Here is a 16,351-nt window from a genome sequence, read left to right on the forward strand (position 1 = left end):
TAAACATAGAACCAAACAGCATTTACACAGGAAACATAAACATTGGACGACAACATGTATTGGTGCAGCAATTGAGCACGTGGCCTCTTCCTGTCATAATTATGGCAGTAAATGAGGGAGGAAAGGAGAGGACTGCATCCAGGAGGGTCCTGGGGTGCGGTCAAAGCAGGTGTTGGTGGTGTGTGCGTATGTGTGCGACTGGATCACCTGTATCAGTGTGTGTGTGTGAGGTGTCCACCGGTGAGTGTACAGGACTTATCTCAATTGGTTCTGGTTTATAAGGTCAGTGTCATGATCTCTGCCTTCATCTACCTTCCCCTCCCTCTCCTTACCTGTCTCATTAATCCAACTCCATTCACCTGCGCACACAGCTGTTCCAGATCTGTAATCTAACCACTATATATGCCTCTCTCACCAGTCACCCATTGCCAGATTGTCTTCGATGCTTGCACCAGACTCTCCAGGGTTCTCCGGACTGATTCCCCACTACCGACTCTGCCTCGCTCCGACCACGTATCCTGCCTGCCCCTCCACCTGTCTTCTGTCTGTACTCCTCGTTATCGAACCTGCCTGGCCCCTGCCTGTCTTCCGTCCGCTCTACAAATAAAAGACATTACCAAAATCCCTGCCTGTCTTTGTGCTGCAATTGGGTCCTAACCACACCCGTTACAGTACAATCTGGCCAACAATGGACCCAGCACACAACCCCGAGTTGCTGGCACGCCTGGGAAGGGTGGAGTCACAGCTCCAACACCAGGAGGCTGTCCGAGCCTCCACCTCAGCGGACATTCGGCTAGCAGCAGCTAGCCAGGAGCAAGGGCTCACCACGCTAGCTGCCCAGGTCCAGCAGCTCGCCATCGCTCTCAGTCAGTTCGTCCCGCCGCCTGCTTCCGCGGACCCACCTGCACCAGCACCGGCCGGGCCTGGGTACTCCCTGGAGCACCGGGTGGGGGATCCAGAACGCTACGCCGGAGACGCAGACGGCTGTAGTCCGTTCATTACGAACTCTTCCATCCTCTTCGCTCTGCAGCCCCACACCTTCCCCTCCGAAGAAGCCAGGGTGTCGTTCACCGTAAATCACCTGACGGGCCGCGCTTGGCTGTGGGGAACGGCCGAGTGGGAACGACGCACACGAGCCTGCTCCTCCTTCCACGCCTTCGCCGCCGAGCTCCGCAAGGCGTTCGGGGTGACATCACAAGGTCCCGATGCTGCTGGCGGTCCCTGGGTCTCAGTCAAGGGTCCCACTCCATGGTTGATTACGCGATCGACTTCCGCACCCAGGCTCGACTGAGCGAGTGGAACCCGGCAGCCCAGATTGACGCGTTCCTGATGGGATTAGCAGAGTACGTGAAGGATGAGCTAGTTTCCCACGACCTGCCCACCTCTCTCGTTGGCATCATTGAGCTTGCTACCCGTATCGACCGACGCAGCAGGGTCGGGGTTGGCCGGGTCAGCCTCACCCCAGAGGAGAAGGATAGGGTAGGGAACCTTGGACTCTACTGCGGTCTAGCTGGACTCTACATTTCCGGGTGTCCGGTAAAAGGGCCGGGCTCGCCAGTGAGGAAGGAGGTCCTGGTGAGCCACACCTCCAAATCCCCCTACAAGTTGCTTCGCCCCTGTATTGACTATCGCGGTCTCAATGACATTAAGGTCAAGAACCGCTATCCCCTGCCCCTCATCTCATCAGCCTTCAAACTCCTGGAGGGGGCCACGGTGTTCACCAAGCTCAACCTACGCAACGCCTACCATCTGGTCCGGGTTCGAGAGGGGGACGAATGGAAGACGGCGTTCAACACTGATGCCTTTTGGTCTCACCAACGCCCCCGCCGTCTTCCAGGCCCTGGTCAATGACGTGCTCAGGGACATGCTCAACAAATTCGTCTTTGTGTACCTCGATGACATCCTGCTCTTCTCCCGATCCCAAGCACGTCCACCATGTCCAGATGGTCCTTCAGCGCCTCCTGGAGAACTCACACTTTGTGAAAGCGGAGAAGTGTGAGTCTCACGTCCCGTCCGTCTCCTTCCTGGGGTAGGGAGGGGGACCATCCAGATGGACTCCACCAAGGTTTCCGCCGTCCCCACCTGGCCCGCCCCGGACTCCCGCAAACAACTCCAGCGCTTCCTCAGGTTTGCCAACTTCTATCGGAGGTTCATCAGAGGCTACAGCACGGTGGCTGCCCCCCTCACAGCCATAACCTCCTCCAAGGTGCCGTTTCGGTGGTCCGCCTCCGCCAACCACGCCTTCCTGGCCCTGAAGGCACGTTCACTTCAGCCCCCATTCTGGTATTGCCTGACCCTGAACGGCAGTTTGTGGTTGAAGTGGACGCCTCCGACGTGGGAGTCGGAGCTGTTCTGTCCCAGAGAACCGCCTCCGACCAGAAGCTTCATCCCTGTGCCTTCTTCTCCAGGCGTTTAACCCCGGCCGAGAGGAACTATGACATCAGGAATAGGGAGCTTCTCGCCGTCAAATTGGCCCTGGAGGAGTGGCGACACTGGCTAGAGGGAACCCAGCTGCCGTTCCTGGTGTGGACTGAACACAAGAACCTGGAGTATATCCAGTCCGCCAGGAGACTGAACTCCCGTCAGGCCCGTTGGGTGCTCTTCCTAACCAGGTTCAATTTCTCCCTCTCCTATCGGCCGGGGTCACGCAATGTCAAACCTGACGCCCTGTCCCGGCAGTTCCAGGGGGAGGAGGAAGATGCTGCTGACCCTGACACCATTCTACCGTCCTCCCGTCTAGTTGCCACACTCACCTGGGAGGTGGAAGAGAAGGTCAGAGCCTCCGCCCAGGACCAACCTGGACCCAGCGCATGTCCGCCCGACCGTCTGTTCGTCCTGCCTGACCTCCGAGGTTCTCCAGTGAGCCCACAACTCCCGACCCACCTGCCACCCGGGGATCCAGCGGACGAAGGAGGTCGTTCAGCGTCGCTTCTGGTGGCCCTCCCTGGGTGAGGACGTTCGAGGGTTCGTCAATGCCTGCCCCACCTGTAACCAGCACCAACCCTCTCTTCTTGCTCCTGCTGGTCTCCTACACCCACTGCCAGTTCCTCATCGCCCCTGGTCTCACATCTCCGTGGACTTCGTCACCGGTCTGCCACCGTCTAGCGGCAACACTACCATCCTGACCGTGGTGGACCGGTTTAGCAAGATGGCTCACTTCGTGCCTCTACCGAAGCTCCCATCGGCCAAGGGCACCGCCGAGCTATTATTGTACCACGTCGTCCGCCTCCATGGCATCCCAGTAGATGTTGTATCCGACCGGGGTCCCCAGTTCGCCTCTGTCTTCTGGAGGGAGTTCTGTGCGCTCCTGGCGCTCCCGGGGTGTTAACATCGAAACCAGAGTCAAAAAGTATGGCGAGGGAATGTGAGCCTTGGGGCAGCAGCCGAGTCTGGCACAGGGGGCGTAGGTTGGGGGGGGGATTTGGAGGTGTGGCTCACCAGGACCTCCTCCCTCACTGGTTAGCCCGGCCCTTTTACCGGACAACCGGAAATGTAGTGTCAAGCTAGACCGCAGTAGAGGCAAAGGTTCCCCACCCAGCGTCTCTCTTTCTCCTCCAGGGTGAGGCTGGCCTGGCAAACCAGCATGAGAGAGGCCTCACTCATGGGTTGACGGGCCGGAAGAACTGGCGGCCTGGAGGAACCTGGAAGACGGGTTGCTGGGCAGCGCTCCACTTGCCTCCGACGCCTCTCTCGCTGCCGGGCCTGGATGCGTCGGTCGACACGGGAAGCAAGTTCAATGATGCCATCGAGAGAGGTGGGCAGGTCGTGGGAAACTAGCTGATCCTTCACATACTCTGCTAATCCCATCAGGAATGCGTCATCCGGGCTGCCAGGTTCCACTCGCTCAGTCGAGCCTGGGTGCGGAAGTTGATCGCGTAATCGACCACGGAGCGGGACCCTTGACTGAGAACCAGGAGACCACCAGCAGCATCGGGACCTGGTGATGTCACCCTGAACACCTTGCGGAGCTCGGCAGCGAAGGCGTGGAAGGAGGAGCAGGCTGGTGTGCGTCGTTCCCACTCGGCCGTTCCCCACAGCTGAGCATGGCCCGTCAGATGACTTACGGTGAACGCCACCCTGGCATCCTCGGAGGCGAAGGTGTGGGGCTGCAGAGCGAAGAGGATGGAACAGTTCGTGATGAACGGACTACACCCATCTGCGTCTCCGGCGTAGCGTTCTGGAATCAACACTCGGGGCTCCAGGGAGTACCCAGGCTGGGCCGGTGCTGGTGGAGGTGGGTCCGGGGAAGCAGGTGGCGGGATGAACTGACCGAGAGCGATGGCGAGCGTGGCGAGCCCTTGCTCCTGGCTAGCCGCTGCTAGCCGAACGTCCGCTGAGGTGGAGGCTCGGACAGCCTCCTGGCGTTGGAGCTGTGACTCCACCCTTCCCAGGTGTGCCAGCGACGTGGGGTTGTGTGCTGGGTCCATTGTTGGCCAGATTGTACTGTAACGGGTGTGGTTAGGACCCAATTGCAGCACAAGGACAGGCAGGGATATTTGGTAATGTCTTTAATTTGTAGAGCAGACGGAAGACAGGCAGGGGGCAGGCAGGATACATTGTCAGGGACAGGCAGGTTCAATAATGAGGAGTGCAGACAGAAGACAGGCGGAGGTGCAGGCAGGATACGTGGTCGGAGCGAGGCAGAGTCGGTAGTGGGGAATCAGTCCGGAGAACGCTGGAGAGTCTGGTGCAAGCATCGAAGACAATCTGGCAATGGGTGACTGGTGAGAGAGGCATATATAGTGGTTAGATTGCAGATCTGGAACAGCTGTGTGCGCACCCACCCACCCATGACCTGCGCAAGGGGTAGGCCTGCCCCATCGTAGCTGACCAGAAGCCCCACCCGATATCAGGCCCCAAGCGCCCATCTATGTAGCAGAGTGTGCTCAGCGCAGGGCACCCTCATGTCAGTTCCCCCTGTCCCCCCGCCGATGACAGCAGGCCACCAGATATATCAGCCCACCTCCGACCCCGGCACCCGGGGCACCTGCCGCACCCATCGCAATCGCCGCAGAGAAGCCGCGTAGCAGGAGCAAAGGCTGACAGCCACACCCTGCACCCCAACCCACACCCAGAACAGAGAGCAGGCACCCAGGGGCCCCCGGAAGGCACCCGGCGGCGGTCTTCCATGCTGGTTTTGAAGTTGTTACATTGATAACTGGTGATTGATTTAGAGATTCCTTTTTCTTCTCTCCGTGTACTATTGATATCACTTTAATTGAAAGGAAAATTTGTGGGAAAAAGAAGAACAACATTCCTGTTTCATACATGCGTCAGTATTTATTAATGTCTAAAACTGTTAAATTGTGAGATAAGAACCAACCTGTGGACTTTCTTTTTCCTCCAACCATCCATCCGACTGGGAATTCTCATGTTCCCTGGATAACTTTCTCATTCTGCTCGTAGACCAAATCCATTGTTTTGTGTTTGTTGCTTCAGCGTGATATCCATCTCCCAGCGATGAACATCTCCTCGGCCAACGTGACCCTGATGATTCAGTACCGAGACTCCTTCTCCAAAGCTGCGACCATGAATGTGATCATCGTTGCTTTGGGCATTTCCATCAACTACATCAATGCAAACCTCATCCAAACCTTCCGCAAGCACCAGGTTTGGCTTCCCCCCGGCACTTTCATACCCGTGGAGAGGGAAGAAGGCCTTATCCTCTCCCTCTTTAATACACTTTATTTTAAATATGAAAAATGCCAAACCAAGGTTTTTGGCAAAGCGTTAACAAACATTCATGTTTATTATTTTATAATTCAGGAGATTTTTTGAGGCAAATCTGTTTGTTGTGACATTCTTTAACTTGACCCTGACAGAAGATTTTTCCAACAATCATTTTTATTGATAATCCCTGTTGTGTTATATGTGCAGCTTGAAATTCCCTCATTTGCACCCTGAAGAACCCCAAATACCTCAACTATTGTTACGATATAACCCGATCAGCGACAACATTAAAACCACCACAAATAACAACTCATATTGTGTAGCTCCCCCTTGTTCCGCCAAAACAGCTGTGACCCATCCAGGCATGGACTCCATGAGACCTCTGAAGGTGTCCTGTGGTATCTGGCACAAAGACGTTCGCAGCAGATCCTTTAAGTCCTGGAAGTTGTGAGGTCGGGCCCCCATGGATCGGGCTTGTTGTTCCAGCACAACCCACAGATGCTCCATCGGATCAGACCATCCACATGATCTAGAAGAAAACGTGATTCATCAGACCAGGCCACCTTCTTCCATTGCTCCATGGTCCAGTTCTGATGCTCACGTGCCCATTGTAGGAGCTTTCGGCGGTGGACAGGGGTCAGCATGGACACTCTGACCAGTCCCATAGTCAGCAAGCTGTGATGCACTGTGTGTTTTAAAACCTTTCTATCATAGCCAGCATTGACTTTTTCACCAATTTTTGCTATGGTAGCTCTTCTGTGGGATCGGACCAGACGGACTAGACTTCGATCCCCACACACGTCAATGAGTCCTTGGGCCCCATGACCATGTCGTTGGCTCAGCGGTTGTCCTTCCTTGGACCACTCTTGGTAGGTACTAACCACTGGATACCAGGAACACCCCACAAGACCTGGCATTTTGGAGATGCTCTGACCCAGTCGTCTAGAATCACAATGTGGCCCTTGTCAAAATGACTCAGATCCTTACGCTTGCTAATTTTTCCAACACATCAACTTCAAGAACTGACTGTTCACTTTCTGCCTAATATATCCCAACCCTTGACAGTGTCGTGGAGAAAACCCCACTCTTAGGTTCTTTAAACAAATAGGGAGCGCTTGAGGTAAGCTGGATACACAGATAAGACTATTTATTAAGAAATAACCAGTCTGAGTGAGGTCTGCAGAGTACTCTTTGGCTTGCAAAGGAATATATTATTTTCAAAGCATTGACTCATCTTTGTCTTACTATTTTTCTGAGCTTACCACCATATGGAAATCGTTACTTAGGACCCCACTTTACCCCTGAGAGAGGTTAGAGGTCACTCATAGTGGGCCCCTCACCCTCAGCTTTTCAGAGCCTTCTCTGTTGAGACATGCATTCGTTCTTATTCAGATTGTCTGAGAAAATTGTTTATATTATGTCTAAATAAGTCATCTCTTACTTATATTATATCTAAATATGTTATATCTTGTCTTCAGCTATTCATCTCGGCAGAACCAAATGACACCGTAGCCATACAGTCCATCACAAACTGTCTTCTAGCGAGAAATAAGTGGATGAGCAATAACTTCCTCAAGCTAAATGAAAACAAAACTGAAACCCTTCTGATTGCCCCCCCCCCGAAAAAAGGGACATGCTACTTAAAAACCTAGGGAAACTGGCACCCTTGGTCAAACCTGAGGTTACAAGTTTGGGTGTCATTCTAGACTCCGACCTAAGCTTCAAGTCCCATATTAACAAGGTGACGAAAGTTAAATTTTTTCACCTTAGAAATATAGCAAGAGTAAGCCCTTTCATAAACCAAAAGGATGATGAAAAGCTGATTCACGCCTTTGTATCAAGCCGGCTTGACTACTGTAATGCACTTCTCACTGGCCTTCCCAAAGTAACTACTGAAAGGCTTCAGCTCATTCAAAACTCGGCTGCCCGACTACTAACTAGAACAAAGAGAGAACACATCATCCGAGTCCTGGCTGCCTTACACTGGCTTCCAGTTGCATCTAGAGTAGACTTTAAGGTCCTTCTCCTCATACATAAAGCTCTAAATGGGCAAGGACCATAATACATCACCCACTCCCTTACTAACTATGTGCCCCCAAGAGAGCTACGACGATCTGGCCTGCTGGCCTGTTAGAAGCACCAAGTAATACACAGAAGAAAATCGGGAGTGCAGCCTTCGAAACTTGCCCCAAAGCTTTGGAATGCACTACCCATAGATATTAGGAAAGCCGGCTCGTTTGCCATCTTTAAAAGAAAACTAAAAACGCATCTATTCACTCTAGCCTACAACTAGAGCTCTCCTGCACTGCTATTTCCACTGCACTGCTATTTCCTATCGGCTGTGCCTACTGTTTTATTGCTGTACCTACTGTTCCTAGTAGGCCTACCTCGACTTTTATTGTTTTATCAGCACTTTGTAACTCTACGGTACTCTAGTTGTTTTTCCCTAACGTGTGTCAGCACCTTGTGTCGCAGCTGTGGAGAGACAGGGCCGAGGTCAGCTGACATTCCAATGAAGGAGACTAGACACAGACTGAGGGACAGTTTGTTGTTTTAAAATATATGTATAGGCCACAAATCTTTAGGTGTCTAAATAAGTAGACCAGAAACTGTAAATTAGAAACTGTGCTTTGGCTTGTTTTTAATCTTCTAATTCTTATGATTAATGTTTTTGATTTTGAATCTTCTAATTCCCTTGATTGTATATGATTAATGGCTTGATTTTAATCTTTTATTCTCTGATTAATGTTTTTGAGTTTCATCATTGGTTAAATCTTCTACTTTCTAATGCACTGTTGTACAGTACTTTGAGTTGCATTTATTGTTGGAAAGGTGCTTCATAAATAATGTTTTACTTACTTACTTACTTACTTACTTACTTACTTACTTACTTCATACAAACATAAATGTCATGATGTTGATTTGATTCCCCAAACCTCTGCATTCCTTGTGTATGGGTGATTGATGGAAGGAGCAGCCTTCCTGCCTTCCACATCTGCTTCTACTTGTGGAACACTCAACACAAAGACATGTTTACTTGTTCATTGATTCCCTTAAAAATAAGCTTAAAACTATACTACAACAGGTGCCATTGGAACCAGATGATCAATGTTATTCACTTGACCTGTCAGTGGTTTTCAATGTTGTGGCTGATTGGTATAGAGAAGCTAGACAGCTAGGTTTAGTATTTTATAAATTCAGTGCTGGAATAGTTAGTCAATACATGTATTCTTACTGTAATATAGGATATGACAACACTAACTTTATGCCTCAAAATGTCATGCTGTTTTTTTTTCTTCCAAAGAACATCACACACAATGTATGTCATTGGAGATTCACAGAGAGAAGGGCACTATGGGACAGAGCCAAAAACACAGCTCAACAAATGAAATTGCACAATTTAAGTTGAGGAACATAGCACTCCAAACTCAGTAAGGATAACATTAAAAAATAACTGTGCAACGTTCTTTCTCTGTCACACTGTCCTTATCTTATCTCCAATCTTAACATTCAATGGTTTCAGAAGTTGATTTCGATTTTTTTAGGAGGACCTTCTCCAAATGGTGTTTTTTTTCTCTATGCAGCATGTGATAAGTTAATATTATTATGACAGTTGGTGCCACCAATCATTGTTAATATTGTTGCTTTTTGCTTCAGGTATGAGTAGGAGAAGTAACCTGATTGTTTCAGTTTAAAACTCTACCAGACAGATCAACAGACAACAGTAGCGTCATGTACAATCTGCAGAAATTCAAGCTCCAGGTGCTGCCCAATGCCATTCTACTGGCGACTATGCCCATAGAGTTGTGGAGTGGAGTTTCCTCCACAATCTTCTGTGATAGAACCAGCCTGTTTTTGGACACTTTGATGAATAAGAAGCACATCGTCACGTCCATGTTCTTCCTGCTCATAATCATGCTCAATCTGGTCTACTTGTACTTCAACAGCCTGTTTGTGGCCAAAGCGGAGAACACTGATGCAAAGAAGGTGAGCAACCCCATCCTACTACATGTCTTCCAGCTGCTGCTCTGCCTGCTGCCCTACGTCCTGCCCATGATGGGAAATGCCTTTGTCCAGCGTTTTTTGACATTGTCACAGAATATTGAACTTGAAATTATTTTATAACTTGTATGTCTAGTTAAAGAGCTTCTTTTAAGAAAGGTATAAAACCATTCTCCTACATATGACTTATTAAATGTAATTTTGACATTTGACATTAATCGTGTAATGCAACGCTGAATTGGACTTTGAGGATTTTGATATCAATGTGCACATTCATCTCTGCTAGTCTTCCACTGTAGTTTCTATGTAGCGCCACCACGAGCTAGTGTTAGCATTGGCATGTAGGCGGAGTGATACGAGAGACGTAAAACCAGGAGAAGTGGTTGACGTTGAGAATATTTGATGTTGGTAAAATGTTTGGAGGCTGTTGCTTTTGTGTTAGATCTAGACATGTTTTGTGCACTATCATTGAATAAATGTATACATGTCAAAGAATCAATTTAAAGAATCATATTTCACATCATAAAACATTGATGAAAACTGTGGATTCCATCATCAATTCCCAAAAGATTAAATGTAGGTAGAGTACAATTCCCTCTTTAATCGTCATCATGTTGACATAAAAATTACCAATTAACTTGGAACAAAAACAGTTAGTCATAGTTAAGATTGGATCAGGTGTTCCTGGAAGAGCAGGGTCTTCAGGTGTTTCTTGTAGGTTATGAGTGTCTGCAGAGCCTTACGAGCTGGGTACCTCCTTCCACCACTGGGGCACCACCCATGAGAAGAGTCTGGATTCAGGCTCTTCAGAACCAGCTTCTATCAGCAGATAACCTGAGACCTCCATGACCTGAGATGGAGTCTCGTTGTGTTCTTTACTTTATTCCTCAGGTTTTTTCTCGATCCTCTTCATATACCTCGACTGCTGTCCATACTAGGAGGGTCCCTTATACATTTCCCTTCTCATGGTTCTACCATAACACTTTGGTTTTTGTTTTTCCTCAGCAATCTGAGGGCTTCGGCATTTTAATCATAAATTAGTATTATTTATAATTTTAGTAATTTATCATTTTGTAAAAACAATCCTGGTCTCAGCTCTTGCAACTGTTTTTTAACCCTTGTAATATGTTTCAACGTTTAACCAATAACCAATAACCAACCATTTCCTCTTCCTGTCATTGTTATGGCAATAAATGAGGGAGGGAAGGAGAGAAATGCGACTAGGAGGGTGCTGGGGTGCATTCGAAGCAGTTGTGGGGATGTATGCGTGTGTGTATGTGTGTGAAGGGACCGCCTGTTTGTGTGTGTGTCCACCGGTGAGTGTACATGACTTATCCCAATTGGTTCTGGTATATAAGGTTGGGATTACGTTGTGGCACCTCAAAGCAGCGGAAGGAGCCCCGAAGCCCACCCCCAAGCTCCACAGCTGTGTAAACACCATATGCCTGGAGGAAAGCCCCGAGCACCCTGCCCTGTGGCCACAGAAGGCCCCCGGGCCCCCAGAGAAGCCGGAGGGCGGCGGAGCAACCCCCACACCCGGCCCCGAGGAGCATAACCCAGTCCCTGGACGCACCCCCACCCCAGCGGCGTACAACCGGCCCCCAAGTGTAGGCACAAGAGGCTGCGGATCACAGGGGGGGCTTTGGGGCCCTTTCTGCTGCTTGGAGGCCACACGACATAATACTGACCTTATACACCAGAACCAATTGGGATAAGTCATTTACACTCACCAGTGGACACATAAGGTATTTGACCTTTCTAAGTGGACTGTACTATTAATCATATAAAGCACATAATAACAGAAAAGTACACCAATCAGCCCCACATTAAAACCCCTGAAGGGTGAAGTGAATAACATTGCTGATCTGGTTCCAATGGCACCTATCAAAGGGTGGGATATATTAGGCAGCAAGTGAACAGTCAGTTCTTGAAGTTGATGTGTTGGAAGCAGGAAAAATGGACAAGCGTAAGGATCTGAGTCACTTTGACAAGGACGAAATTGTGATGGCTAGACGACTGGGTAAGAGCATCTCCAAAACAACAGATCTTGTAGGGTCTTTCTGGTATGTGGTGGTTAGCACCTACCAAAAGTGTTCCAAGAAAGGGCAGTCGATGAACCGGTGACAGGGACATGGAAGCCCATGGACTCATTAATGCACATGGGGAGCGAAGTCTAGCCCGTCTGGTTCGATCACACAGAAGAGCTACTGTAGCACAAATTAGTGAAAAAGTTCATGCTGGCTTTGATAGAACGGTGTCAGAACACACAATGTATCACAGCTTGCTGCATATGGGGCTGCATAGCCGAAGAGCTGTTAGAGTGCCCATGCTGACCCCTGTCACATTTCTTTTGCATCATGTTGATGACCGGGTGCGTCACTTACCTGGGGAAGAGATGGCACCAGAATGTGTTATGGGAAGAAGGCAAGTCGGCGGAGGCAGTGTGATGCTCTGGGAAATGTTCTGCTGGGAAACCTTGTGTCCTGGCATTCATGCGGATGCATGAGTTCAAGGTGTTGACTTGGCCTCCAAATTTCCCAGATCTCAGTCTGATGGAGCATCTGTGGAATGTGCTGGAACAACCAGCCCGATCCATGGGGGCCCCACCTCGCAACTTCCAAGACTTAAAGGATCTGCTGCTAACGTCTTTGTGCCAGATACCACAGGACACCTTCAGAGGTCTTGTGGAGTCCATACCTCCACGGGTCACAGCTGTTTTGGCGAAACAAGGCGAAGCTGCACAATATGAGTGGTTATTGTTCTTTCGTTCATGGTCTCATTCGGACCAAAAAGTTTGAACACTTCACACCTGTTCTTTGATCTCTACATTGGCTCCCTTTTAAAACTAGGACCAATTTTATGATTTTGCTACTTGTATATCAAGCTCTAAATGGCCTTGCACCTCAGTATATAAATGAAATGCTAATTATACACAAACCAGCAAGAACTCTCAGGTCCACAGGCAGTGGTCTTTCAACCATCCCTCATACTAACTCTAAAGCAGGGAAGGCTGCCTTCTGTATCTATGCCCAAGTAGATGGAATACCCTGACTGAGGACATGAGAGAGGCCCCCACACTCAACACTTTTAAAAGCAGGTTAAAAAAACATACTTTTTAAGACAGTCTTTGACATTGTTTTTAGTGTGTGCGTGCAGGTATCATCATGTACACGTTGGTAGTGGGTAAATCCATGGAGGACGAGCTTCGTGAAATCGCCACCGAGCCTCTGGAGAAACATTTCTATTACAACACCCATTTCACGGCCATCAGCACCATCACAGAAAACCTGAAACTCAACGTGTGTCCGGGTGCAACCTCAAAACCTTAGATCACATCACATTAGATCACATCAGATTAGGTCACATTAGATCACCTCACATTCGATTATCAGATTAGATCACAACACATAAAAGCAGGGGAGGGTGCCTTTTGTATCTATGTATGTGTCTGTGTCTAAGTAGATGGAACACCATGACTGAGGACCTGAGAGAGGGCCCCCACACTTAACACTTTTAAAAGCAGGTTAAAAACCTTGCTGTTCACTACAGTCTATGGCTGACTTCTGTGTGTGTGTGTGTGTGTGTGTGTGTGTGTGTGTGTGTGTGTGTGTGTGTGTGTGTGTGTGTGTGTGTGTGTGTGTGTGTGTGTGTTCTTTATGTTGTGAGATTTGTGTGTGTGCTCTGTATGCTGTGAGATCTGTTTATTCTGCACTGACTGTTCTTATGATTGCACAGACATTTTATATATTTTCTTTGATTGTATTTCTTTGTTAAGCGCATTGTGTTGCCCTGGTATGAAATGGTATGATGGCCTTTATAAATAAAGTGTGACCTTACTTGACTTGACTTCAAGATTCAAGATTCAAGATTCGAGATTTTTATTTGTCACATACATATACATACTTTCATACATATATGCAGTGAAATGTAATGCAACACACCCGGTGATAGCACACAATATGTCCTCGGAAAAAAAATAATAATAAAAGTAGAAATTCCTTTCTAATAGACCGACTAACTGACTCCTAAAACGTAATGCAGAAAGTTGAATACTTATAGAATAAGATAAAAATATATAGAATAAAATACAATAAAAATAAATTGAAATAAATGGAATAGATAGAAGGAAAATGCCTATGTATATACAGGTATGTGCATTTAAAGTGGCATGTGAATGTGAATTAAAGTTGCATGTGAATGTGAATGTGAATAGAGTGAGGTAGTGTTTGGGATAATACAGCACAGTATACAACAGTACGGCGCAGCAATACGGCATCACGAACAACCCTGAACAGTGACACAGTATGCGGTACAGTATGCTACATACAGTACAGTAGGTAGTGGAGCCTAGTGTATGGCTCAGTTAGGACCCCTGGTGAGGTCAGCGTTGACAGTTCTAATGGCTTGCGGGAAAAAAATCCGTCTCAGTCTCTCTGTTCTCGCTGCGTGACTGCGGAGGCGCTTGCCTGACCGCAGCAGCTGAAACAGTCCGTTGTTGGGGTGATGAGGATCCCTCATGATCCTGTGGGCTCTGCTACTACACCTCCTGGTGTATAGCTCCTGCAAGGGGGGGAGGGTAGTTCCAGTGGTACGTTCAGCTGAACGCACCACCCTCTGCAGGGCCCGCCTGTCCTGGGCAGTACAGTTCCCAAACCAGGCAGTGATGTTGCCTGTCAGGATGCTCTCCACTGCTCCAGAGTAGAAGGACTTGAGGATCCTCACAGAGACCCGGAATTTCCTCAGCTGCCTGAGGTGGTAGAGACGCTGCCTCGCCTTTCTCACCAGAGTGTCTGTGTGTACAGTCCATGTTAAGTCCTCTGTGATGTGGACTCCCAGATATCTGAAGCTGCTCACCCTATCGACAGAAGTCCCATTAATCCACAAGGGCGCGTGCGTCCTCGATTGTGATCCACGCCTAAAGTCCACAATCAGCTCCTTGGTTTTGCTGACATTCAGGTGGAGGCTGTTGTCCTGGCACCGGAGTGACAGGTCAGCCACCTCCTCGCGGTAGGCCTTCTCATCGCAGTCGGTAATCAGGACCACGACCACGGTGTCGTCAGCAAACTTGATGATGGTGTTGGAGCTGGACCTGGCCACACAGTCATGTGTGTACAGGGAGTACAGTAGGGGGCTGAGGACGCAGCCCTGGGGGGATCCTGTATTCAGGGTGAGGGAGCTTGACATGTACTTCCCCACCTTGACCACCTGGGGGCCTGTGAGGAAGTCCAGGATCCAGGTGCACAGCGGACCATTCAATCCGAGCTCCATCAGCTTGCTAGCTGGTTAGCACAGGTCTTCAGTACTCGCCCAGATATGCCATCTGGGCCCGCAGCATTCCTGGTGTTCACCCGCATCAAAGCCCTCCTGACCTCGTGCACGGACACTGAGAGTGCGCGCTCATCCCCAGCGGTGTAACTCCAATTAGCCGGCGAGCTAGCGGTGTTGCTGCCAGACTCGAACCGCGCATAAAAGGAGTTCAGTTGGTTGGCCAGGGAGGCGTCCACACTCGTGGCTGGGGAGGAGCTGCTCTTGTAGTTTGTTATTGTTCGCAGCCCCTTCCACAAGCGTCTTGTGTCCCCCCGCTCCATCTGCAGCTCCACGGTCTCTCTGTACGTCCATTTAGCGTCCCTCACCGCCCTCCGCAGATTGTAAGACGCCGCTTTGTAATTGTCCATGTTACCAGATACAAGACCGTCGTTGTAAGCGGCCGTACGGGCATTCAGAGCGCAGCGGATGGATTTATCAACCCATGGTTTCTGGTTTGGAAATATCCGAACTTACACCGTGGGAACGATTTCATCCGCGAGCGTAGCCTTACTACAACCTCCGTAAACTCGCTGACGTCACTTGAACTTGTTTGGAACATGTCCCAGTCTACGTCAGTCAGAGCGTCCTGAAGCGCAGCCTCCGATTGGTCCGTCCACCGCTTCACTTCCCTCGTCACCACCAGATCCCGCGCGATCAGAGGCCTGTAAACAGGAAGCAGCGAGATCGCGGCATGATCTGATTTCCCGAAAGCAGGGAGCGAGACGGGCTTGTATCCGTTCTTGTAAGGTGTGTAACAATGGTCCAGAGTTCTGTCTCCCCTGGTGGCACACGTGATGTGTTGGTGGAAATTCGGCAGAACTTTTTTAAGGTTGGCCCTGTTAAAGTCCCCAGTCACCACCACAGCCGCGTCGGGATGTCTGTTCTGAAATCCGCACAACACATCGTACAGAACCGACAGCTGGGTCGGTGTCCGCTTGCGGTGGGATATAAACGGCTGTAATAATGACCGTGCTGAATTCCCAGGGGAGATAAAAAGGACGGCATAGTATGGTCAGCTGTTCCAGGTTCGGCGAGCAGGAGTGGGAGAGGAATTTGGTGTTGTTGGCGTTACAGCAGCGGTTGTTTACCATTAGGCAGACACCTCCACCTTTAGATTTCCCCGACTCTCCCGTTCTGTCGCCGCAGAACACGGAGAAGGCCTCGGCTGGACGTATGGCTTCATCCGGCACCAGTGGGTTCAGCCATGTTTCCGTCAGACAGAGGACGCAACAGTTCCTCGTGTCTCGCTGGAATTGAATCCTCGCTCGAAGTTCATCCATCTTGTTCTCCAGGGACTGGACGTTTGCAAGAAGGATGCTTGGCAGAGGTGGACGGTAAGGTTGCGTCCTCATTCTGACCCGAATGCCGCCTC

The 16,351-nt window shown here is 49.6% G+C and overlaps 1 protein-coding gene across 1 annotated transcript in view; it reads left to right on the forward strand.

Moving 5' to 3' along the window:
• Positions 1-5,460: 5,460 nt before the first annotated feature.
• Positions 5,461-16,351, forward strand: part of LOC307230645 (odorant receptor 131-2-like) — a gene marked incomplete at both ends in the record, with an annotated part of 15,701 nt that continues 4,810 nt past the window's right edge. The window contains one exon of the mRNA XM_080001081.1: positions 5,461-5,610. Coding sequence (XP_079857207.1) covers positions 5,461-5,610 — 150 coding nt within the window. The remainder of the gene's footprint in view (positions 5,611-16,351) is intronic.

Source organism: Zeus faber, assembly GCF_960531495.2.
Source record: "Zeus faber genome assembly, chromosome: 5".
Lineage (NCBI taxonomy): Eukaryota > Metazoa > Chordata > Actinopteri > Zeiformes > Zeidae > Zeus > Zeus faber.